Below are 27,010 nucleotides of genomic sequence, written 5' to 3' on the forward strand. Positions count from 1 at the left end.
TCTTTCTTTCTTTCTTTCTTTCTTTCTTTCTTTCTTTCTTTCTTTCTTTCTTTCTTTCTTTCTTTCTTTCTTTCTTTCTTTCTGATTTTTTGAGACAGGGTTTCTCTGTGTAGCCCTGGCTGTCCTGGAACTCACTCTGTAGACCAGGCTGGCCTTGAACTCAGAAATCCGCCTGCCTCTGCCTCCCAAGTGCTGGGATTAAAGGCGTGTGCCACCACCGGCCGGCCCTGTGTTCTTTATAAAACACTAAAGGAATAAGGTTTCCGGGTGTCTGTCTTGCCTGAAGCAGGTTTTGGTTTTGGTTTGCTTTTGAGTAGACGAATATAAATGTCATTGTTAGAAAAAGAAATAGTGACCAGCCTTCAGAGATTTGTTTGTTTGCTTGCTCTTGCTAAGGGGAAAAAAATAGTGTATGGGTATTATTTGTAGTGATGCTGAAGAATGTTTTTAAATAGGATGTGATGTGTGTGTGTGTGTGTGTGTGTGTGTGTGTGTGTACATACATGTGTGCAATTATTCATTTATTTTGGAGGGAATGGTTTGTGGGTAAATGTTGGAGGACAACTGGTATTGAACCTCAGGTCATCAAGCTTGCAACAAGTGCCACAGCCTACTAGGCCATTTCATCAGCTGCGATTTTTCTATTTTTTTCCTTTTTTTTTCCACTTTTTAAACTATATTTGGATTCAGGAGTTATTCTTACAGCAGTGAATAATGGGGAGCAGGATTTATTATAAAAGTCTACAAGGGCTAGACATGGTGGCATGTAGTTTTACTCAGGAGGCAGAGACAGGCAGATCTCTTGAGTTTAAGGCTAGTATGGTCTACACTACACGGTGCTTTCTAGGACAGCCAGCTCTATGAAGAGAGACCCATCACACACACACACAAAAAAAAAAAATTTAAAAAATTCTACAAGGTGAATTCTTGCTCCTTTCGATAATTTTATTTCCTGGGGCACCTGTAGACTTGGCCTTTGGCCAGCTGGTTCCCAGTCAGCTCCTATCACTAGAGTATGAGTTCTCTGTTCTTTACCACTTCCACCCCCATTTGAACATCAGTCCTGCAAACCCAAGTCGATGTTCCAAAACAAGAAGTAGGATCGTGTCTATCCCATCTACTGTCCACTTCAGTATCATTCTCATGGAGCAGCGATTAGTGGTTTATAAAAGTCACAGCAGTGGAGAAAAGGAAGGGAGACACAAAGTCCCACCCTGAAATAAAACACTGTTTTCAACTCATACCCACTTGGAGAGAGAAATTTCTGTTCTCTCCCGTTGATTGACAGTGGGTATATCAACCATACTTCAGGGCAGGTTCCATGTTCAGTAGTTGGTTGTTATGATGTGATACCTTGGTTTTTTGGTGTGGTGTGGTGGTTTGGGAGTTTTGCTTTGGTTTTGGTTTGGTCTGGTCTTTTGAAAAAAGAAGGTACATAAACTTGGTTAGAGAGGATGTGGGAAAGGATATGACCAAATTTAAAACAGAAAAACTCTACAGGAGGATCAGTGAAATAACAATTGGGTCAGTCTCTCGGCTGTTCAAAAGGAGAGAGGCATCAAGGCTCGATAGCTTGAATGTGGGGTTGAGAAAGATCGCTACATTTTTCTTGCTTACCAAGTCCACGAAAGTGCACACACTAATGATTAACAGGAACGAGTATGGGAAGCAGCGCTTCATAACAATACGAGGCTTGTGTCCCTTTACATGCTTGTCTAAAATATCAATATAAACAGTTTCTCTGATAAGCAGCTAGTTTCTGAGATAAGCCCTTCCTTTTATTATAGCAGATAACCCAGGCTTATGGGGGTGCTATTGCTCACCACTAGTGAGATGTTTTGCCCTCTAATGGGACTGATAACTAATGGTCTTCTTTTTAGGGTCCCCAAATAATTACAGCATTAAATGTGTGTGCGTGTGTGTGTGTGTGTGTGTGTGTCTGTCTGTCTGTCTGTGTATGTATATATACACAAAAATAGATATGTGCATGTCACAAATATATAAACATTTATATATTATATAATTTTATATAGGCAGCACACACACAAACATATATATATATATGTATATACACACACATACATATACATACATATATATATATATATATATATATATCATATGTCTCAGGTAGATAGATAGATACATAGATAGATAGAAAGAACAGATTGCCAGCACTTGTTATCTAGAGATAGAGAAGAATCTATCATCTTTCCCCAGCCCCATTATTCACCATGCTCATGAAGGTGATGTCCTCGAGCAGTATGAAGCTGAGCCTTCACCCATTTCTAGATTTCCTAAAACATCACAGGAGCAGTGATGAACAATGCAACAGAGTATTGATGTTAAAACCTCTTGGGGGGGGCTTCAAATGAAGGCTCAATTGCTCAGCAGAGTTTTTGAAATTAGAGTTAGTTCAGAAGTCCTTACCAAGGGCCAGCTTCGAGTGCGACCGGGAGGCCACCTGTGACCAGAGGCCCCACAGTGGCTGGTGGTTTCACTGTATGAAAAATTGCCATTTATTTTATGAGGGTTAAAGGAGACACTAGCTTAGCCTGTGGGGATGGCTACCTGAGATACATGGGAAAAGCCACCAACCACTGTGGAAGTGGTTCAGGCATTTGTTCCTTTATTAAAAAGCATCAAGCAGATTATAGGAGACTCTTAGTTGGTCTCAGAGAAGAAACAAGGCGCACAAGACAGAATATAAAACAAAAGCAAAACCAAAAGACAAACTAATTTTAGAAGTCACCTATTGCAGCAATTTCCAAAGAGGTGGCGGCTGCGTGGGGAGTGGGGACAGAACTGAGTGGATTCTAATCTGAAGGACTAGGGAAGGTCAGAAGTTTGTGCTACAGTTTCACTGTGCAGTCATTGTGGCAAGCTCTGTTACAGTGACTATGTCTCTTGTGTTCTATATGAATTGGCCAGGACAAGCCTCTTTACTCTTTTTTTTATTTAAAAGATGTATTAGTTATTTTTAATTATATAGGCGTGTCTCTGAGTCAGCATATACACATGAATACAGGTGTCCAGAGTAGCTTGATCCTCCAAAGCTTGAGTGTAGCCAGTTGAGCCATCCAACTTGGTTTCTGGGAATCCAGGAAGAACAGTACATGCTCTGAGCTGCTTAGCCACCTCTCCAGCCACTCTTGGCTCTTGGGGAGACGGCAGAACCTCAATATGTAGCTGTCTTACCTAGAAATCACTATGGAGACCAGGCTGCTATTGAACTCACAGATCTGTCTCCCAGCATTAAAGGCATGCTCTCACACAATAAATTTTCTTGCTGTATGAATAGATTCTTAAGCTGAAATCTCTATTCTCCACCCACACATGGACTTAGGAGGAAGTTCTGTATAATGTTCTCCTGTGTAGCCAGAGTTGGAAACGATCTCAAAGTACAGTTTTTGGGCTTCCCTGGAAAGAGTGCTAAATAAATACCCAAAGGTTTATATCACATTAAAAAAAATAAATGGAGCCAAATTACCATTGTAGACTGATAAATTTGAAATAAGATGCTGATAGCATGTGAGGATGTAATAAAACCCTGAGGAACAGCCTGCACTTTGCTCTGAAATCACCCTTAGCATCCGAGTCTGCTCTCAGGTGCAATGACATTCCTGTTGCTCCCCACCTGCAGTCAGCCAAGCCAAAGGATAAAGTACCTAACTACTGCCTCCACCCATCCCTGCCCCTCCCTGTCCCCTCCCACCCCTCACAACACCAATGTGGTATTCCAGAGACATGAATGTTACCACTGTCAACTAACCCACTCGTTACTAGGCCAATTGAGTGATTTCCATAAAGACAGGGTTTGGTCTAGGCCTGCTATCTTTTATCCCAGAGCCCTACACTTAGACACACCAAATAATTGACTCAAAAATAGCCACTTGGGCCTGCTTCCTAGTAAAGCATTAATTTGCCTAGGATCCCTGGTTCAAATCCTAATTCTGGAACTCTTAGCAGTGTACAGTTTTTTTTTTTCTGATGGAAGACTTTTGCCTGTTTACCCAGGTCAGTGTTAGCTTCAGTCTGTTCAGCCCAGATTTTGAAGTTGGGGGTTGGGGGTGAAGTGGGAGTGGGGTGCTTGCTGAGTGAAGATCCCAGGGGCTTTTGTGTGGCAGGTGCTTTTCAGGTGAGCTTTATCCACAACCCACTCGTAAACAGAACTTTCTCATTGGATGTCTGCCTATTGTTGTTTCTTTGTTTGTTTATTGCTTTACATCTCTCATCCACGCACCACAGATGGCTCTGTTTTTAGCTCCGGTTACCTTGAGCTTGCTCGCTAGCCCAGGCTAGCCTGAAATTCAGTTTCTCCTGCCTTAGTGTTCTGAGTGCTAGAATGTATAGCATTACCATGACCAGTTTAGAAGAGGCTTTCTTATCAATGATGTCATCCTGTGCGTGTATTATAACCTACTTCACATATTTTAGCTGAGAAAATAAGGTAGTGATTGGGCCTTGCACCGATGGGAAGTATGGAAGTATTTTGGCCGTGTTCACTGTGTCCTGGCCCTGTGGAAGTCGGAGTTGGCCACCAGCTTCTATCTGTGTGTATCCAGAATCTCATTGAGTCACTTTGTAAACTGAAGAGGTAGCACCCACATGGCTTTTTAAGCCTAGCACTTTAGGAGACAGCCACGCTACAAAGTAAGACCTTGTCTCAAGACCAAAAACAAACCAACCAATGACTTTAATAATGTGAGTTAAATTAATTTTATTTAGAAAATTGTTATACATCTTGGTATAATCAGGAGACAACTTGGATTTGGGGAAGGAGAAAGAATACATCCTTGACCACATTTTACCATCTGAAAATGGAGCACGACGGTACCAATTCTGCTAACTGGACAAAAGCATGCTCTCTGAGTCAGAGCCAAACTAAGACATAAAAGTCTTTGTGCTGGGTAGTTACTATGTCAACTTAGAGGGGGAACCTCAACTGAGAAAATGACTCCATGTCTGTAGGCAAGTCTCTAGTTCCTCGAGTCTAGGGCATTTTCCCAATTAGTGATTGGTTTGGGAGGGGTCCCATTCCTTTATGAGTGATGCCACCCCCAGGTCTGCTGGTCCAGGGTGCTATAAGAAAGTAGACTGAGCCAGCCATAGGGATCAACCAGTAAGCAGCAATCCTGTGTAGCCTTTGTATCTGTCTAGTTTGAATTCCTGCCCTGACGCCCCCTCAGTGTTAGACTGTGTTATGGAACTATAAACTGAAGTAAACACTTCCCTTCTGAGTTGCTTTTCATCATTGTGTTTTACCACAGCAACAGAAACTCCTTAAACATTCCCTGATACATGCCAGCCAGTATAGCTTTTCTGTACGTGCCTGGCACGTGGATCTTGCGTTTGGGCACACGAGGGTTTTGGTTGGTATACCTTGTAATGGCAGATCGTCTCCACATTTATATCATAGATGTGCAGATTTTGCGTGAGATGATAGATAAGTCTTTGTCATTGAGTAATGTGATCGTCTGGAGCGTGAAAGATGCTCATTGTGACCCAGCACTTCCACTGTCATCTTAATCCTGATCACTCTTGACCACAAGGAAAATGGCATTTTGAAGATTTGGGGGAGAATTGTTTGAATCATAAAAAAAACAAACCCGCTTACTTAGTACAGGACATTTACTTGTTTTATTCTGAGACAGGATCTCCTGTAGCCCTGACAGACCTCATATGTGCTGTGTAGTCAAGGCTGGTCCCTATGCTTCAAGTGCTGGAGTCAAAGGCCTTGGTGATCTTTCTCTTATGAAACTCACATTGTTAAGAATTGTCATTAACACTCGTGATCAATAGGGCCAGTTCCTCTACCTTCAGAAATCCCCCAGGCTGCCCTGTTTTCCCTCTGTTTGGCAGCTTGCTAAGATGTGTATTGACCTTTTTTTTGTATGTGAGCATAGGCTGTTTGAGATCATTCTAGCAGGGTCTGTTAAGGACCATTCAGGCACCTGTACCTCCAACACCTAAACTCTAATAGCTCGTGTACTGCAGCTAGAACAGTCCAATGGAGTGCCTTTTCCTAGCAGCTTGCTGATTATAAATACTTAGTTTATATTCTGCAGTATTTGTCTAAATACAATTAGCATTTTCTGGGAGCAACAATGTGTTTGCTGAGCATCTGTGTCTGAGTGCTCGTCGAAGGGGGCCTCTTTGCTTATTGGTCATCTTGTGTGGAAAATTATGCAAAACGAAAAAGATAGCAAACAACGTGCTCTTTATTTTTCAATGACAGGTTGATGACCAAATGAAGCTACTTCAGAACTGCTGGAGTGAGCTCTTGATTCTCGATCACATTTACCGGCAAGTGGCACATGGGAAGGAAGGGACCATCTTCCTGGTTACTGGAGAACATGTGAGTATTCTGACCAAAACAAAACAAATAAAACAAAAAGCTCATTACTAAGCTTGTTCAGAGTGGCAGGAATTTTACTAGGTCAGAAGCACTCTTGTGCTTTGAAAGGGAGAAAGGGAGAAATGATGACCTGGGTCCTCAGTTCCTGCTCTGATTATAAAGTTGGAAAAGAAAACAGCTTTCTGCTGCCAGTCTGCAGGATGAGGAGTCTTGAACAAGGGTCAGATCTTCATCTAAATGAAACTCAGCAATTAGGACTGGTGGCTTGTTGTGGGTTTTTTTTCCCCCTTCAGCTTCTGCATGAACGCACCATATTTGTATGCTAGCTAGTTCTTCTATATAAACAGGAGAGTCCTTACTGTTTTGCTGCTGGTGGTGGCGATGGTGGTGATGGTGATGATTGTGCTAAAGAAAAAGTCATGGTCTCTTATGTTAAACACGTGCTCACCACTGTTGAGCTACTCAAGCAGCCCCAGCATCTTAGCTATTTTGGGATGCTCTCAGAATAGCTGGGAGAGAGACAAACTCATGAGAAGGGATAGGAGTTCCAGTTTTCGAGAGTTAGTCAGTTATCTACAAAGAAAAATTGCTATAAAGTTAGGTTTGTTTCTGAATCGTTAATTGTTGAACCTATAAATATTTATTGGTTACCCCACTATGTGCTGGTCACTATTCAGAGGCACTGGTATATATTAGGAGTAAAAAAACACAGTTTCCTATCCTTTTGGAACTTAAGTTGTAGCAGGAGGCTGACGATAATAAAACTAATTGACAAACCTCTGGTATAATTGAAGCAAAGGGAAAATAAACAAATATTGGCTAGCAAGCAGAGGAATGAGCACATATTCCTAAATACATGTTTTGGTGAGACCTGGGGATTATACAGTGTTTGGCCTTACTAAGGTGACATTTGAACAACACAGGAGAAAGCAGAAACTACTGTGTCACCTTGGGAAAGGGAGGACCTATGCTTTACACTGGGCATAATTCCTATTTCTTAGGGTTTGTATAAATTCTCCTGGTTTTGTTCTCTCTTCCCTATAAATAGTGAATTGATTGGTAATATAAACTCGGGGTATACTGTGAGTTCTGTAGTCAGTCCTTTCGGTCATAGCTATGCAGGGCACACTGTGTCGTTCAGCCAGGGTGACTCTGGCACAGAGGCATTGTGATCTTTAACATCCAGCCATAAATGTTTATGTGCTGTGAAACCACAGCGGTGCATATTTGAAAATGAGAGGCTGTCTCCACACCGTTTGCTGTATTATTAATAAATCACACTTCCCAATCAAATTAAAGGCAAGCACCATTTCAAGCTTTTACCGACAGGATCAATTCAACCAACTCCATCACTATCTATCTGGTCCTTGCTCTCAGCAGCTCTGGAGAGAATTTTCTAGATAAAGTCTGTCTCTGACCTCATGTGCTTCCAAATTTTGGTGTTTGCATTCTGTAACCCAAGTCTTTGAAGGGGAACCACCCCGTTTTTCAGTCTGATCACAGGGTATATGTTAGACCATCCCCACCCTTGCCCAGCTTGGAGTTCCATTAGAAGTAAAAGACACAGCACAGGAGTTAACTCAATCTCATTGGTGTCAATGAAACAGGATTGTGCTATTTCAACCCAGCTACTTGAAATATTTCTTATTCCTAGTTTATTTTGCCTTGAGTACTCCCTTATTGTAATAGTACTTACTGCTGACAAGCAGAGAAAGCACACCCCCTGCCTCTCTGATTTTTAAAACCAAAATAGCACAAATAGTGTTATTCTTGCTGTCAGTCACTGTCTGTCTGAACAGTGCATGAAGATGGAAGGTGGGAACTCCCTAGCCTCTTCCCCCGCATCATTCTTGCAGGTGCTCCCAGCTTCCCATGTGTGAACAGCATGGTGATGGCTCTTGTAACCAGGCTTTCTCACTTATGGTAACTATGGGAGGAGGCTCTGATCTTCAGCTGTGGAGTTCTGTAGTCAGTCCTTAGTCATAGCTATGCAGGGCACACTGCATCGTTCAGACACGTGACTCTGGCACAGAGGCATTGTGATCTTTAGCATCCAGCCATAAATGTTTCTGGAGGTCATAAGCTTTCCCAGCAGGATAAAATGAGGGCTTGGGTTGAGGGTGGACATACAGACACAGAGACAGACAGACAGACAGACACACACACACAGAAGAGTGTATGTGTGTACATATAATGTGTGTGTGTGTATATATAGATACATACATACATACATACATACATACATATATATGTATAGAAACAAATATATTAAAATAACTGGGGATGGAGAGGGAAGCTTCTTCATTAAGTCAACAGCGTAGTATCATATAGGCGTAGCTTTAGGTAGGGATGGCATGTGTTTTTCTCTAGGGACAGAAGGATCTTTGACACAAGAGTTTTGACTATGTAATCTTTCCTCCCTTAAAGCCATGATCCTCCTATTTCAAACCTCCTTACTGATCGAATAACAAGCAAGTGCCTACACACCTAGGGAGAGTCCATTAATACAAATTTCATGACTTTGATTTGGAAATTTTAAAGAGTGCATTTGTATATATGTGCCTGTGTTTATGAATGTATTTGTGTGTGTACATATGTGTATATGTGTATCTTTGTGTGTTAGAACAGACTGTGTACCCTTTTTAGAATTTACTAGCTACATCATCTTGAGAAAGTCATCCTACCTTTGAAGCATCAGTTTCTTTGCCTGCTTGGTGGGGACCATTGTGGTACCCATGTGCCCACATGAGAAAATTGCAGTAGTGATTAACAGTTGTGGGATTCTTCTAAACAAGGTTGACACAGAGACATAGTGACATTTGTCCCATAGATTGTCTACAGTGTGAACTTTCACACCCAGATGGAAGTCAGCTTCCATGGTACATTGTAGCAAGGTCATCCTGATGTCCTGGGGAAGAATTAAGCCACACTGTGCCAATAAAGCATGCAGAACTCTCCCTAAGGCTCCATGGTTGGCACTCACCCTGAAGTGAGGAAGAAGCTTTTACTTTTGGGTAAAGGTATTTCTGGTAGAGTGATAACGGGAGGCAGAGATGTGAGAGAATTCTTAGACATTGCCATGCAGTGAATAACAATAAGGGAGGCCCCTCCTCCATCTGCTCCGTAATGGTAGGTAGCAACTGTCCTCTGATGGGCTTTGTAGTAAGCAGTGCTACAGGCAAGCCCCAGAGCACAGTCAGATGCACTACAGGATCTTCCAGAAGAGGAAGTGTGATCAGAACGAGGAAGCTGAAACTAGCCTTATCCACCCAAGTTGCTTTTGGCCATGGTATTTTATCAGTGTAATAGAATACCAAATAAATACCAAAGACAACCTCTCAACACAAAGAGAACCCTGGACAGTAATTTCCTATTCCCCTGAAGGGCTCAGTTGCTTGCATACCTCTGGGGCAGCCCCCTGGCCAACCACAGGCTGTTAAGGTCTCAGCTGCTCCGAGGTTCAGTGTTCTTCCTTTCTTCTACACTATGTGTGGAATGCTTTAATAAAGTGGCAACAGCATTACGTACAGTAAAGGAGGAAGAAAGGAACACACCGAGTAGTTTTTAAAATGAGGAATGATCTCTGGATGCAGCTGGTGGGCAGCATTTGACTGACAGTGCGTGAGGCCCTGGGCTCAATCCGCAGCACCACAGAGAAAAACAAAAGGAGGGGAAGTGAGAAGGGAGGAGGAACAGGAGGAAGGCTGAAAGGGGCAAAAGTAAAGTACAGTGTCCCCAGGAACAGATAGGAACACAGCTGGGGGGCAGCCAGCTGGTCCAGGCACCAGTGATGAAGCTCAGGCCTCCGCATCCAGGCGGCTAGTAGAAGTACTGTGTTCCACAACAAGGAGCTTCCCCCCCCCCCCCCCCCCTGTCTCTCTCTCTCTCTCTCTCTCTCTTCTTCCCTTCTTCCCTTCCTCATCTCCCTGCCTCCCTCCTCCTTTTAATTAATTTCTTGATTTTTATTTTATCTGCATTGGTGTTTGCTTTTTTGCTTGTATACATGTCTGTGTGAGGGTGTCAGATTCTCTGGAACTGCAGTTACAGACAGTTGTGAGCCATCATGTGGGTGCTGGGGATTGAACCTGGGTCCCCTGGAAGAACAGCCAGTGCTCTTAACAGCTGAACCATCTCTCAAGCCCCTCACACCAAGGTTTTAAAATTTACAGAGTTTTGTCTCACATTTTTAAACTTACGTTTTATTGTGTGTTGGGTTTTTTTTTTTCTTTTTTTCTAACTTATATACAGAATCTCACTATGTAGCCCTGGCTGGTTTGGTACTTGTTGTGTAGACCAGACTAGTCTGGAATTTAGAGATCCACCTGCCTCTGCCTATTGAGTGCTGAGATCAAAGGTGTGCACCACCATGCCCAGGTACTTGTGAGTCTTCACCCAGCACTGATATAATAGTTATCATTGTCATTAATATTCAGTAGTGTCAAAGCAATGTCTTTAGTATATTTTTGGCAGCAAATTCTTTATCTAGTATTTTAAAAGTTAGGGCTGGAGAGATGGCTCAGTGGTTAAGAGTGCTGACTGCTCTTCCAGAGGTCCTGAGTTCAATTCCCAGCAACCACATGGTGGCTCATAACCATCTGTAATGGGATCTGATGCCCTCTTCTGGTGTGTCTGAAGTCAGTGACTGTGTACTCACATAAATAAATAAATCTTCAAAAAAATAAAAGTTATACATGCACACATACATATATACCCGTGTGTATCAAATAACAATAGAGTACTTGACATGAGGGCCGATTCTAGTATTTGCATATCGTACCTAATTAACAACTACTGTAACATTATCCTATGGGAAAGGTGTACTGTCATCTTAGTACCTTTTATTTTTGTGCGTGGTGTTAAATGGCATTATCCAAGCCATTACAATTTTGAACATTAGAACTAAAAAAACAATTTAGTTTAAATTATTTCTGTGTCTCATGATGAATGAAATTTATCCAAAGGGGACACTGGCTTAGATGGCCTCTTCAGTCAGTCCCCCCCTTGGATTTAATGGCATAAAGATTACATGTAAGAGAGCAATCAATTAATTTTACTAAGTACATAAAAGACAAGGCCAGCTGCTCCTGAAATGAGTACAAACTCTGCCTCCAACAATGAAATATAATTACGTTTGCAATAAAATGTAAGGAAGTTGCTGGTCTGTGATTTATCAGAAGTGAGTCATCCGTCCTCCTTCAGAACTATACAATTTGATAAATTATCCTTGGAGGAAATGTTGCCAGAGCCGCCCCTCCCCCACCTAATAAGCATGTTTGAGCTTTCAAATTAGAATATAAATAAATGTGGCTATAAAGGTATTGGGATGCCAGTTGACTCCTTGAGGTCTATCTTACTACAGGTGTCTCACTAAATAGATAATTCTGGGAAGCAATTCCTTCAGTATAGGGTGATATGTTTTGAGAATGAGCCTTGACTACCAAAAGTTACTCTCAATGACCTGTTGAAAGTTCACATACATCTAATTTAACTAACCTCATCTTAATAGTTAGAGTACTTACACTACCCACAGTGTATATTCAGTTGGCAACAATCTTGAATTGTAGTATGGTCTCACTATGATTATCTCTTCATAACCACAGATAGGAGAGGGACGGTTTCTAACTTCCATTCCTTATTTAGAGACGAGGACACTCTAAAAGTGTTGGACTTTCCTGACTGTCTTTGTAAGGGTCAGTATTTAACCCATGTCACCCATTAGTCCTGGTTGTTGTTACCTCACTGGGTCTTCCTGCCGTTATTCACCCCCTGAGCCCATTTGCCCTTTAGAATTTCTCTCAAATGTTGAACACCCCTTATCTGAAAAACGCTTGAGATTAGAGTGCTTCAGATTTTGGGCGTTAGAAAGGTACAACATACACAGAGCAATATTGGTAAGAGGTAGAGCCAGTTCTCAATACACAATTAATTTAAGGTTTACACACATGCACACCACACTCTCCCAGAGAAAATTTTGTCCAGTAGTTTTTAGTGAGCCCATGTACACAAAACTTGTCCCTTGCAGTGTTTAGACTGAAGGCATTTCAGGTCTCAGGGTTTGGTTTGGTTCTGTTTTTTGACACAGGGTCTCATGTAGCCCAGACAGGTCTTGACTTTGCTAAGCATCCAAGGCTGCCCTTGAACTACTATTGTTCTACCTCAGGCATCAAGTGATCCCTGAGCTCTAAGTGTCTGACCGCCAGACTTGAGTATCCAGCGAGTTTTATATTTACTATGTTCAATCTCTGTTGTTCCAGTAGCAGAGGTACTGATACTTATTTTTGTTTGACTGTTGCTTGGTTGGTCTAGAACTCACTGTATAGTTCAGCCTGTGACCCCAAGCTTGTGGCAATCCTCCTGTCTCTGCTACCCTAGTTGTGCAGGCTAGTTTAACACAAACTAGACCCACCTCTGAGAAGGGTCAATTGAGAAACTGCTTCCCTCAGATTGGCCTGTGGCTGAGTCTGTGGGGCATTTTCTTGATTAGTGGTTGATGCGGAAGAGCCCAGCCCACCGTGGGCGGTGCTACCCTTAACTAGGTGGCCCTGTGTTGTACAATCAAGCTGAGTAAGCTGGTTGCAGTTTTGCAGTGACACTCCATGGTCTCTGCTTCTGTTCCTACCTTGGCTTCCCTCCATGATGGACCATAACTAACGTATAAGCTGAATAATCCCATTCCTAGGGTTTTATTGGTGGGGTTTCAGTCTCTGTGCTATCACACTTAACCTTTGAAGTGAGAACTTTCATGACATAGGAACCTCCTCATTTCAGAATAGTGACAAAATGCTGTCTGGATGTCACTCTGAAGTGCTCATGCTGTGCTCCACATCATCCCCATGGTCATCCTCTGCCCCAGGGTTCAAGCTGCCTGCAGACTGACCCTTCCAGACATTCTTTTTTTTTGTTTGTTTGTTTTCGAGACAGGGTGTCTCTGTGTAGCCCTGGCTGTCGTGTAGACCAGGCTGGCCTCGAACTCAGAAATCCACCTGCCTCTGCCTCCCAAGTGCTGGGATTAAAGGTGTGTGCCACCACTGCCCGGCCTTCCCTGGAGGTCTTAAAAAGCTGTTTAAAGTTGAAGGTGCAAACTGTCTCAAGTCAGACTGAGGCAGCCTATACTGTAGAGCCCGGCACAGTGGCTATCGAGTCCTGTGCCACCACTGCCCAGCCCTTCCAGACATTCTTGAAACAGAATCTGACAATGCTCACAGCCCGTTTGACTATTAAATTACACGGGATAGTGCCCACTCGGGTGGATACAGAACAGTAGGATAGCACAGGGCTTGAAGCAAGCGCTTCACTGGACTGCACATCAATGGTGGCTTTTTCCTGTTTAGTTGACTCTCTCTGTAAGTTGATTGACACTTTTGGGGGGTGGTGGTGTCTCCTTCCACCAATTCATAATTTTCCCACCCTTGAAAACGGTTTCTTTATACCCAGTATTCTCTAGTTAAAGCTGAAAACTCAACTCATCATATTTACACAATATAAGAAGAAAAAAAAAAGATCCATTCCGCCTGGTTTTTAATTGCAGATTCTACTCAAGGGACTAGTTCTCATGCGTAGGAGGCAGCCCTGTGCCTTCTCCTAGCGAAACAAGTGCAGTCAATTATGGTAATGAAATGTCAATAAATATAAAAATTTAATACAGTCTGCTCTGGGTGAGTGGCAGATGAGGACTTGCCTCCCAGACAAATTTGCTGCTCATGCAAAAATTAAATGCACCTAAAAGAGCATCTGGTTGCCTGAGAATTCTCCAGAAAAACAAAGCCCGAAGTGCCAGGTACTGAGTGGTTCTTCCCAGGCTGTGAACTCAGGGGCTAAGATAGCACTGTCGTGGACGGCCACTCCAACATCTTAACTTGTTATTATAAATTGAATGTCGTGTGTCCTCATGAAAAATAAAGTTGAATGCCTCTCTCAATGCATTTTACAAAATGAAAAATAGAACTAAGACTTTTGGGGCTTGTTTTCCAGAGCAAGAAATTATTCTGCATAAAAATTAGGACATGTGCCAAGGGGGTGGTGGGGAGATGTTAATCAATTCGATAGAATCTAATGTAATCATCTCAAACTAACAGCCTCCTGTCAGCCTCTGAGGAAGGGGAAATGCTACAGAATAGTTTTAGAGTCAAGCATGTTGACACCTGGGAAGTTGAAGTGGGAGGGGTGATGAGTTTGAGGCCAGCTTGGGCTACATAGTGTGACTCTTTCTAAAAAGGAATCTTTAATCACCGCACCTCGATACTGTAGTCATCTGCAAGCAAGCGGTCTTGACCCATGAGTACATTAAGCTCTCACAATGCCAGTTAAGGTGTATCATAATCATTATTTCCTCATATGCTGGTTTATGTTATTGTGTCGATGTAGAATTGTTGTGTTACTCATTTCTTGTGGGTAGCATATTTTTGTCTCGACTTCACTCACATCTTCAGAATTTAAGTCATTACCTTGCATGAAAATATTTTTACTGCAGAAAAGCAGGTCTAGGTACTTGTAAAATAAAGGCAACAAAAACTAGTTGCTATGAAAGTCATTAACATGATTGGATTTTTATCAGCATTATTGGGATACCCTTTACAGGAGGTATCTCAAACTGCCTTCAAAAGCAAAGCTCTCCCTGCTAGGATTAGTAAGCTGAGTCACCTCTAAGAAACAGAACCTCAGTTGAGGAACTGGCTCCGTCAGACTGGCCCGTGGCCTCTGTTTGAAATCTAAACTATAACCTGATGCTACCCACAATTCCTAGTGAGTCCCGGGGAGCTTCGTACTGCTGGTCCTGTTGGTTGTCACAGCTGTGATTCTGTGTTGCAGGTGGACTACGCCACCATCATCTCAAACACCACAGAAGTCGCATTCAGTAACCTCCTGAGCCTTGCCCAAGAGCTTGTGGTGAGACTCCGTTCCCTGCAGTTTGATCAGCGAGAGTTTGTGTGTCTGAAATTCCTGGTGCTGTTCAGCTCAGGTAAGTGAACTTATTTTTTTCATAGTCCATTCCACAAACATTATTTTCAAATACCCAACACTGAGTGGGTGTCTTGATTTGACAAGGATAACAGATTTCCTTCCAAGTATCTTTAGACTTGAACATGCTTTTTTTTTTTTTTTTACCATATTTATTTTTTTCTTGAATCCTAGTCCTTTAGCAGGTGGGTTGGGGCATAGAACAGGAGTTGTTCATTTGGAGTGCTGTTCTTTCCTTCTTGGTGGGCAAGGGACAGAAAGCACAGTAGAGACATAGGAGAGAGTCGCTGTATCAAGATGGAGTCATCTTTCAGCCATTCATATTTGTATGAATCTTTTCCGATCTGTGGTCTAGCTTCTGCTTTTGTTCTTCTAAACTGGGGCCGGTGATTTTTGTGTTTTAAAACTCTATTAGGATTAGCTGGAGAATGTGTATAGCGAGGCGTGCCACTCTGCACATTTAAACAATGGCGAGTGTCAAGAGGAAAGATGCTTTTTTAGCAAAGGTTCGGAGTAGGAAGATAACTAAGCAAGATAGATTAGCTAAATCAAGGTTCTCTGTGAGCCAGTTGAGAAAAATCACCTCTGCTTGGAATAAAAAAGGGATTAAGGAGATGGATTTTTATCGACTTCAAAGGAACAGATTTTTCTGCCTGTCCCTTAGTTGATTTCTGTATTTTGTTGGCTTAACAAAGCCAACTTAAATAAACTTTTTGCCAAGTCTATTCATTCCTCATTGGAAGAAGGGGTGAAGGAGGCAACTTCCCTTGAACAAAAATAATGGAAGAAACCAGACTTACCAGCATATGTTTTTCCTTTAGTCTTCAGTTATAAGATAGTTCTGAATTCATATCCAAAGAAATAAAACAAGAAAACAATCCTCAGAGTGAAACAGATGTGTCTGCTTTCCAAATTAGGCACTGTGGTTCCAGAATTCCTCTCGATAGTGCCACCCAGCTGTTGCTGATATAGGGATGGCTTTGAGTCTTAGGAGGAGACTTAGTTTTTTCTCATGCAGTCAGTGTCGAAAGGGAAATGATGGTTCGCGTGTTTTGGAAAGTGAGATATACACAACACTTAGAAATATTAATGGAAATGTAAAAAGAAAACTGTTTCATAGATGGGCATGTTCAGTGGTTTCCAGTGTTTCAGGAGTCAGCCCCGTGTGCTTTCTCTATTAACCACAACAGGCAGAAAAGTTCCATTCAAGGTAGCCTGTATCTATTACGCAAGAACAGTGTGTGGATTGCCGAGCATTAGACTTGCTGTGACCCCACAGGTTATTCTGGCTTATGGCAAGGTCTTGGTTTTTTCAACTGGTGGGAAATGTGGGCACGTGGACGTGAGTAATTACCGCCTCTTTCTTAGGGAATACTGAACTCATACCCCATTGGTTATTTTAGAGAGAAACTACATGTGAAGGTGTACATGTAAGACATGATATGACTTAAAGGAATTTTTTTTAGATTTATGTGTTTTATCTTATGTGTATGAGTATTTTGCCTACATGTATGTATGTGTACCACATGCATGCCCAAGGAGTTCAGAGGAGGACATCTAATTGCCTGGAACTAAAGTTATAGATGGTTGTGAGCTGCCATGTGGGTGCTGGGAATTGAACCTTGGTCCTCTAACAGAGAAACAGTGTTCTTAACCATCGAGCCACCTCTCTAGCCCTGATTTTCATTACTTTTATCTTGCCTTCATTGTTCTCCAAATTATTATATTCTCTGCCAGTCCAGAAGAGACAGGTGTTTCTTAACCTTCGACCTTTGAACCTTTCAAATGGTCTTCAGAGGGACTGTATTTATCAGAGCTTCCAGCACACACTTCCTTGTTCGATGGCTTCTGTGGAGTCACAGGGAGCTGGGGAAGAGCCAGCCTAAGTTATCTGTTCAAAGTTGTCTACATACTGGTTGAGCAGGAAAGAGAAATAAGGCCTTCTGATCACCGGTAAATCAAGTACAGGTCAAAAGTTCATTTTTAAAGAAGTAGTAAAAATGTAATTAGCAGTAAAATTCAGGTGGTTTCCAATTTATGAGTGGAAAACTTTCTTCATTAATTTTCTCCATGGAAACAATGGATAATTGATTTTTTTCAACCCTGTTGAGTTAAGTAGCTAGTATACTTTAGATCCCAAATAACTATTTCACTGTGGAGTCATTCATACAGGGCCGCTTTGAAACCCCAGGCTGTTGCCTACACCAGGTGTTCCTTCCTCAAACCCTCAGGAACTTGAACCCTCAGGAACTTGAGTCATCTACACTTGAACCAAATACATTCAGATCCCAGCTCTGCTCAACACTGCCCATCCTGTCATCCCGACAAATGGATGCAGAGGTAGAGTAGAAGGCCAGAAGCTGTGCTGAAGAGGTAGTTGTGGCCTCATTCTCACATGAGAGATGGTATCGCCCTTCCCTCATAGATTCTGAGAGAAGATGCAGTCAGTTTATGATCATTTGCATATATACCATTTTGAGCTAAAAGAGCAGCCAATGCAGAAGTGTAAAGGAAAGGTAGGGCAAGATGAGTTGGAGGGACAGGAAGGGCTGAAGCAGGAGACAGGTTGAAAGTAGGCAAGAGCCTAGACTTGGAAGGGCTGACCTCGCACCATTCAACAACTCCCAGGTAGCACCGGGGATACACTGTAAGAGAAGGATATGCCCTGACTCATTCTGTAGGCATGAAAGCAGGCCAGCCGGGTGGTGGTGGCGCACGCCTTTAATCCCAGCACTTGGGAGGCAGACAGGCGGATTTCTGAGTTCGAGGCCAGCCTGGTCTACAGAGTGAGTTCTAGGACAGCCAGGACTACACAAAGAAACCCTGTCTCAAAAAAAAAAAAAAAAAAAAAAAAAAAAAAAGAAAGAAAAAAAAAAGAAAAAGAAAGCAGGCCAGCCAGCTTACCTTCATGTGACTTTGTAGTGGTAACATGGAAAGAAGCGATTTTTGTACGATGTGGAATCTAACAGGGAAGAGAGAAATGAATGAAGAAGAGGTTGCCAAGCTGTGGCAGAGTTAGAAAGCAGAGACCTATAAAGAAAGACCTCAGCTTTTTCTTTTTTCCACTACTTAGTTAGGAAAGGCTGTATAAACAATAGTTGACACGTTTAGTCAAAGCTGGTTCCAGAAACAGCCACACACCTCCACCTTACTAGTCACTCACTAAAAACTAATGGAATCCATGAACAGATTGGTTTAACTGGTCAAGAAATGAAGTTAAAATAAACTCCCAAGTCTTTCAATATCTTTGTGACCTAAAACATAGACCCTAAGTATCACTCTCTGAAATGTGTTCCTTAAATTCTGCTAAATTGGATCTGGGAGTGTAAGTGCTTGCTTTGCTCTACCCAAGGCTCATTGTTATTCTGACAGCAAAGAGATGTCCCGAGTTGGCTCCGTGTCTTAATGTTTATGTGTTGGTTTATTTGTGCTCCCACTTTTTTTCATTACAAGGAGTTACTGTGAGCAGTGTAGAAGTAAATTTTTCAGAGGAAGAAGTGTAGGTGCTAATATCCCTACCACCATTGTGGACACGGTGTGGATGAGTAAAATCCCCACAAGCTATATATGAGGAGTATTAATGTGGGTTGAGCACTCGGTGCAGTAAGTCCCTAAATTGTTCCAGCTAAGATGCTACTCTGGCTCATAGATTTTCTTTGCCTGAAGACTGGGTGGCTGGATGCTACTATGACGTTGTTGTATCATCTCTCCCTGAATGAGTACCCCTGGTTTGTTATAAACTGCCCTCTTTTCTGATCATAAAGTAGTTCTGGAGGTCTTTGTAACAGTTATTTACCTCATTCATTGCAGTTATTTGCCTTGAGGGGAACTAGCCATATCTAAGCAGTGGCTAACTCTTTACTCTTGTCTCTTTAAATGGAGGGTAGCCTACAAAAGGGATGGCCTCCTTTTCAGTTGCTCTTGTGCTATGGATCCAGCTCTGTCAGTGGAGCCTCCATTGAGTTTAAAATTACGTTTTTTTTTTCTTACATATAGGCTTCAAGCACATAGTTATGCACATAGTAGGGTTCTACAAAATGATTATTGATAAAAATTCATGAAAAAAATAGGCATGCTTTGTTTTAAACTCAAAGCCTTTGACAAAGTAATTGTAATGAGGAATTGGAAGCTATTTTAGCCAAAAGGTTTGCATTTCAAACAAACCTCTAAGATTGACTCTTGCTTCTGACAGTTTCTGTTCTCCAAGTTTATTAGAGATGTTAATGATAAGCTCTCTGAGGTGACTAACTTGCGCAGATTTAAAGGAATATTAGTGACTTAAAAAATATATATGTACTTCCATTTCAAGTATATGAACGAATAATGACTTTCAGGCCAGGTTAGGAAACAGTAGTAAAGGAAACTTGCAGTTCTTGCCTGGAATACTACATTCCGTAAAACACATGGAGAAGATCCTGTCTTTAGTCACCCCGCCAGCTCTGCACTTCATCCCAAATTTCTAATGTTGACAGTGCTATCCTTCTACAGCAAGCAACCTAAGAGACATTCTAAGAGAGGCAGCAACCCTAGGCAAGATGGGTCTGGCTGTCATTGGGAACAGTCCAGAAATAGAGAAGCTACTGTGCATTTGTTACCTTCTCCTGTCTGCTGCCAGAGTCCTCTCTGGAGCATCATTAGAGGTGCAAAGGGGAGAACCTTGTTTACTGTAGAGCGGTTTGGTTTGCTTTACCCCAGGTCTGGCCCTTGGCTTCTAAATGCCGCTCCTTTATCCTGAAGTCATCCTCGTCGGATCCAGACAATCTCTGCAGGATCTGAGAGTAAATGATATTATTGGTAGGACTTTTCATAAGCGAACCTTGTGATGTTGAGGGATCTTTAAAATCGTAAAGCAGCATTGTAGGGTTGAGCAGAGAGCATTTTTCACTTTGTCTGCTGTGGCTCCTTCACACTGCCCCCTGTCTAGAGCAGACAAAGGCGGCTGTATGGTGGAGCTGGGCTTTTTATCTACCCAGTCTGTATGTTTTAAAGTCATATACCATATATATTTTGCTTCTTGCATTCTACCTGACAGATATGGGTTTTTAATAAATATTTATTGCCTTTCCTCCCAATCTCTGCATTTGAAAAAATGTAGTAGGATATGAGATAATAGTTTAAAATAATAATTTAAAAAACACAGGCATAAGATTTAGAGAAAGATATCCTAAAAGGTCGACCCTGTGGCATGTTTTATTTTAGAAAATAAATAAGGGCATATCTTTACATTATGAACAGAGTTATTCTAAGGAAAATGGAGACTGAAGAGTTCTTTTCCTTTAAGAAGAAAACCCTATATGGATTCCATCAACATTAGGGCACTAGGAGACAGATACCACAAGCAGGCACAGAAGAGACAGTCACATTCACCTTCAGTGATGGTCAAGAAACATCTTCATGGGAGTCTGTAATTTAATGTTTTTTGTTTTGTTTTAGTTTTGTGAGTTTGTTTGGTTTTGTTGTTTGGTTTGTTCTTTTGGAAGGGGTTGCTGGGTTTCTCCACATAACAACAGCTCCGGCTCTCCTGGACTCACGTTGTAGACTCTGCTGTCCTCAAACTCACAGAGATCCACCTGCCTCTGCTGGGATTAAAGGCATGAGCCACCAAATCTAGCCTAGTTTGGGGTTTTTTTTGAGAGTGTCTTGCTATGTAGCTCCAACTATTCTGGAACATGCTATATAGACCAGGCTGGCCTCGAACTAAGAGATACAGCTGCCCCTGCTTCCCAGGTACTGGGATTAAAGGTATATCTAGCTAATTAACATCTTCTTTACAACCTGGGAGCCAGATCTTCAGCCAGCAGCTCCCAGGGCCAGTGAATGGCCCTCTGTTCCAGGCACTGGCCTCTGTAGAGATCCAGCATCACAGCCTCCCCGTAATGATGGGGTTTATATGGGCATGCAAAATAGAAATAGACAAGTAATTCAAGAAGGTGCTCTAGACCAATAGGGACCTGCTTGGTATAAGTCTGCTATGGCAGTGACAGATCCTAAATAGCAGTTGCTGAGTATTATGGGTAGGGATCGGTTCCACTTCAATACTCCACCTATCTCCACTTCAGATTCCACAACCTGAAGCCTCCCAGGGCTCTATGTGAAACAGCAGAGTGTTCGTACACCTTAAATATGGCTCTTAGGCTTTAAGTTATCTCGAGATTAATTAAACCTTAGGCGGTGTAAACTTACTTATATAAAGTACTGTATTTATTGTTTAAGGAATGACAACAATCAGTGTCTTCATGAGGATGTAGGTGAACTGAATGTAGATAGTTTGGATTTCTTTTTGTTTCTATATCATAAGTGTCATTGCTGTCTCTCAGACTTTGGGATTCAGAGCTTCAGTGCACTTGCAGATAGCATTTGGCCCAAAGCTTTGAATTTTCTTCTCCAAAAACATCTTATCCTGTCACCTTTTGATTTAACACTTTCTTGAAGCCTTCGGCAGCCATCTGGAAGCTAAGTGGTCTTAATTTTGTGTGTGATTTAGCATCTGTTTTAAGTGTGTGTGTGTGTGTGTGTGTGTGTGTGTACATGTAGTTTTTCATGACAGAGTTTCTCTGTGTAGCCCTGGCTGTCCTGAACTCAGTCTGTAGACCAGGCTGGCATTGAACTCAGAGATCCTCCTGCCTCAGCCTCCCGAGTGCTGGCACTGAGGTATGTATCATCACCACCGCCCAGATGATTGTTATAAGGAAACTAATTTAATGGCCATTCTCTGCTTCTGCTTGTAACTAGTTATAAAAATCCCAAAGTAAGTCAGGTATGGTCTTGCAAGTCCATAAACCCAGCCAGCTACTTAGGAGGCTCAAGTGCATGGTGTTCCTGGCAGCCTGAGCAAGTTAATGAGATTCTGTCTCAGTCCTTTTTAAGGGCCAGGAATATGGCAGAGTCGCAGCATACTTACCCAGGAAGCTGGATGTTGTGGATTTGAGTCCCAGAACAGCATGAACTGGGCATGGTAACATATGTTGATAATCCCAAGGTTATGAAAGTAGAGGCAGGAGAGTCAGAAGTACGAGGCCATCCTGAGCTACATAGAGAGTTCCAGAACAGCTTTGAGATTCACAAGACTGTTTTTCAAACAGTAATAGCAGCAACAGCAATAATAGTAAAAACAAAAGAAAGTATTGGGAATGAAGCTTCATGGTACACGACTTACCCAGCATTCATGAAATCCTGAGTTTAATTTCCAGGAAGCCACAAAGGAAAACAAGTTGTCCCAGCATGGAGGACACCTTTAATCTCAGCTCTTGGAAGGTAGAAGCAGGTGGATCACTGAGTGATCCTGCCTGGTCTACGTAGTGAACTCCAGGACAGCCGGGGCTCACTTACCCCCACCCCAGTACAGCCCTTGGTTTACTTACATATGCACACAGGTGCACATGCACACTCACGCACATGCACCCCTAAGATTCAGATGGATTAAGTCCTTTGGGAAAAAGAATGAGGTGACTGAATCTCTGGATTCTGACTTCAGTGCTCATGCAGCATGCTGTTGACTTTGTATTAGTAAATACAATCACATGGGCTTACTATCTGAATGGTGTACATGATTTAGCCTTTGGTTAGTTTTCAGTAGTCTTCTATTTCTGATGCATATGGGTTTTTTTCCGTGTTTGAGTTTCAGCTACTGATGCTTCCACTTTGATAAAGACCTTGTGCTTGGCTCACTCACCCTTTGTCTCTCTGCAGTATGTATCCTTGATAGCAGGGCACTGTGAGAGCTAGCTTTCCGTAGGTAGTGAATCAGTGTCAATCGGGTGCTGGCCTCTTGAGCCCAAGCCAGTCAGGGATTTTGTGCAAGAGTCAAGACAGGAGTGTGTGTGTGTCACTGCTAAGGGATGTACATGTCACTTTAATCTATTAATTATTAACGATTAATCTTCCATCTCAATCAGACACAGCAGGGAGTTATCAAAGAGGAAACCTCTGACCATTAAATGTGTTTTAAAAAGGTTCCTGTTATTTCACACAGAAGAAACCATGGTCCATCAATCCTTTCTATTTGCCTGTGGTACTTGTCTTTAAGCCAAGACCCCTCTTTATCACCAGTAGGGAAACTTATTTATGAACACTTCCAAGGCTGGCAACAGCTCTTGTGTGGGAAGAGAGACTTTACCATCTACAGGGTCTTCATCTTGCCATCTCAGTGGCTGGCTCCTTGGATAGGGTTCCTCTTGGGCAATGTCAGATACACGGTGGCCTCAACTGCAATTCCATGTGCTAATTCAATTCCAGATGTCAGTAAGACATAGGAGTCTAAATCTGGAGGAGGGTTTTCTCCTACAGAGAAGAAAGAGCTTGGCAGGCTGCCTGGTGACTGGCCAGTCATGGGTTGTCTGGTTAGGAGGGGAAGCATTGTTCTGGCCTGGACTGTGCTCAGAACCAGCTCATGCCGGCTCTTCCTGTGTTGCAAGGACCCAGGAGAGATGTGTAGGGTCCACAGTGGAGTCTTGGTTCTCCCTCAGCATTGGGAGCAGGTTCCTGGCATCTTTGACACAATAGAAGTACTCAGTGGTTACAAGAAGAAAGGGTAGTAAACCTCTCCAGAGGAGGTCCCACATTGTTGGCTTCATTGTCTCGAAGCTAAGTGCCCCCATCGTATGTAAGTACGGAGAGCAACAAAAGCAAACGAAAGAACAAATCTCCCCACTGTGCTCTTTTTGCAGCACTAAATCCAGGTGGTGAAAGAGGCTTCCAAATCCTGGCTGAGGAATTTGACCCCATTGACTGATCTCTGTGTTTACAGTCCTAACACAAAAATGATTCCTTTTCTTTATAAATCTGAGGAAGGGACCATTTGCTGGAAAGGTGGATCTTGAAAGGGCAAGCTTAGTCCTGATCTCATTCTTTGTTGAGGTTTTACCCTAGAAGTGGAATGTTCAAAGGGTGGCCAACATGATGGCTAAGCAGCTAACCGTATCTGCCACCAAGTCTGATGACCCGGGACCCCAGGTCCCCAGGATCCACGTAGTGGAAAGAGAGAACTGATTCTCACACACATAAATTTTGAAAGGGATTGAAAAATCTTGGAAGATGACTACTTATACAGATTATGACTGAGTATCAAGATAAGCTCCATGTTTTGTGAAGCTTGTTAGCAGGTCTTTTAATCTTGCCATTCTGTGGCAGGTTGCTGCCCTTTCTGAGGCTGGCCTGGTGTTTGCTGTATCAAAACCTTCCACTAAATCCTACCACACAGTCCAAAACACCCGCCATTAATGACTGGCCCATCGAGTCCAAGGATACTGTATATTCATCTCACATCTCTCTGTGTGAATTGCTTAAATTGTTGCTCATGAAGTCAGAGAAGCCAAGGAAATCTCCCAAGGTTCACTGCACACTTAGCATGCAGGCTCAGCTTTTACCCTTTCGTTTGTGATATTCTCATTTAGTAAAACACTCACTAGACACGTGTCAAATGGCTGTGCATATCTTCATACTATCGCCCTGCTGAGGTGTCTGCAGCTGGGGGTGGGGGTGGGGGAGGGACGGGGAAGGCCAGCAAATAAGCACTTGCCAAAATTTATGTAATAATCATTTGAAATTCAGAACGGATTGATTAGCATTCAGGAGATGCCATGGTTCAATATTTATACCATAGAGGTTTGGCAGAGGCAAATAATGGTACATAAAGCTTATGCTTGCCAATTAAATGCAGTGTAATAGGTGTCGTGTGTGTGCAATTTGTGTGTGTGTGTGTGTGTGTGTGTGTGGTCATCCTCCCCCCCCCCAACCTCAGTGAGCAAAGCAGTTTAGCCATGACCAGATATAATTCATTTTGGAGTTCTAAGTTTGAAGTTAATCAATATGTATTTACCACCACTAAAGAAGTGATTATCATTTGTTATCTGTTGGCACAAGAATATAATTGCCCAGATAACATTCATTTCAGCATATTTCTGAGTAGATTATGCTTAAGATGTTTATTATGTTAGTTGCTAATGCAGTACTATCATCTTGCTAACTACTGCTGTTTAGTGAGATGATTTTTTTTTTCAGAGACTGGGCACAGCAGATTGGGACTAACTAGCAAGGCAAATAAAGAGAGAAGGCACTTTGCTCAGCTGGCATCTCTCCCTGCTTCGAATCATGCCAACTGCTCTGTTCACATCCCACAGGAAGTGACTAGTAGGAATCAGGGTCATACCAGATCCAGCACAACAGTGAGCTCAGGGCCAAAGCTCCTTGTAAGAGTCCAAACTTGTGTCCCGACAGTGTTTGGACAGGGGGTTACGTTCCAAACAGACCCACACAACCCAGGAGGCACGGATGAACTAGGAAAGTAAGATTTCATCATTTTGAATACTAAAATCCAAACAATATACCAAACAGCCACAGATTAGCAACATATGGCCTTTCTAGAGAGAGCTGCTTCACATGATACAGACCTACTATTTAGATCTTGGGGACACCCTTCCAAATAAGGTGTGACAGACCAAGCAAATAGTTCAAAGTCCATGCCTGTGTTATCAGCTCTGCCTGCTCTCCTTTGCCCTTTTCCGGTCACTTTTCCCTCTGAACCAAAGCATGCCCTACCCCACCACACACCATATGTCCAGTTATTGTTTGTTAGTGACAGGGTCCTTGTCAACATTCTTACATTCTTGTTGAGAAAACTAAGAAGCGGCCACTCTCAGAAATTCACCAAAAGGTTCCTAATACCAACCTCTGAGCCATTTAGGTTTTGCACATCTTCCCTGGCTCTGGAAAGGTGGAATTCTAGAAAATCATCTTAGAACCTCTACCATAAACCTGTGATGCTGCCACGTCATATCAGGACAAGAAAGTGGAGGCTGACAGGGCTTAAGTGACCTGAACCCATGCAGAGTCAGGATTGTCAGGGAACTCCACTATTAGGAAGGTGCAGAGGGAAGGTGCACAGAATGGACTTCAGCAGTTCGGGAAATGGTGCTCTTGTGTAGAACCCAGATTACATTTTATTTACTAAGTGGAAGGTAGTCATGTATCAGGGCTTGCTGCCTATCTAAAAATGCCGCGATTGTGATGGGTAAACCTTCTCAGAAGAAGACAGAAGGTACCCACACGTGACACAGAGCTATTGTTTGTTACTGTGGGTTCTGTGTAGTCTGGGGACTTAGTCTATGTAAGACATCAGTTAGTTCACCTGTGTTCATTTGCACTTGGATTGTCCTAGCTTGGCTGAAACTGTGAGGAATCGTGTGCCTTCTGTAGTCCAGTGTTACCCGAGTGACAGCGCCGAGCTCAGATGGGGCAGTTCTGCCTAACCAGGAAATGAATAGCTGCAGTTCAGTTGTGTGTCATTTGCCCTATATTGTTTACATGTAGCATAGACCACTTGAAATAATCATTTCTTTCTCATATTTATCCTAAGAGAAATAATTCTTATGTTAGTATCACTAAGACATATATTTTTAAGTATTTCTTTCCTCTTGTAGTTTGAGTGTACACTAGCTCTTTTTTATTTTAATTTAACCTTTTTGGAAGTTATTTTTAGGTTTCATTCAAGGCAAGGTCGTAAATATCTCAGAACCTGATCTTCCTGCTTCTACCCGAGGAGTTTGGGAATCTTATATAACTGCTTTTGGAGATACGTTGCTGGCTTTGGCATGTCTCTATTACAGGACAAGGACGGTTGCTTGTCAGAGAACTGACTAGACCCTCCTCTCCCATATGCTACCACCTCTCTGAGAGGTGAGAACCTTACACAGCAGG

General features: G+C 42.4%; 1 protein-coding gene across 1 annotated transcript in view; it reads left to right on the forward strand.

Annotated features, from left to right (window-relative positions):
* The window catches only part of Nr5a2 (nuclear receptor subfamily 5 group A member 2), a 114,976-nt gene that overhangs the window by 57,968 nt on the left and 29,998 nt on the right, over positions 1-27,010 (forward strand). Inside the window, exons 7-8 of the mRNA XM_028773808.1 lie at positions 6,239-6,358; positions 15,167-15,317. Coding sequence (XP_028629641.1) covers positions 6,239-6,358; positions 15,167-15,317 — 271 coding nt within the window. The remainder of the gene's footprint in view (positions 1-6,238; positions 6,359-15,166; positions 15,318-27,010) is intronic.

Source organism: Grammomys surdaster, unplaced genomic scaffold (genome assembly GCF_004785775.1).
Source record: "Grammomys surdaster isolate TR1022 unplaced genomic scaffold, NIH_TR_1.0 234, whole genome shotgun sequence".
Taxonomy (NCBI): domain Eukaryota; kingdom Metazoa; phylum Chordata; class Mammalia; order Rodentia; family Muridae; genus Grammomys; species Grammomys surdaster.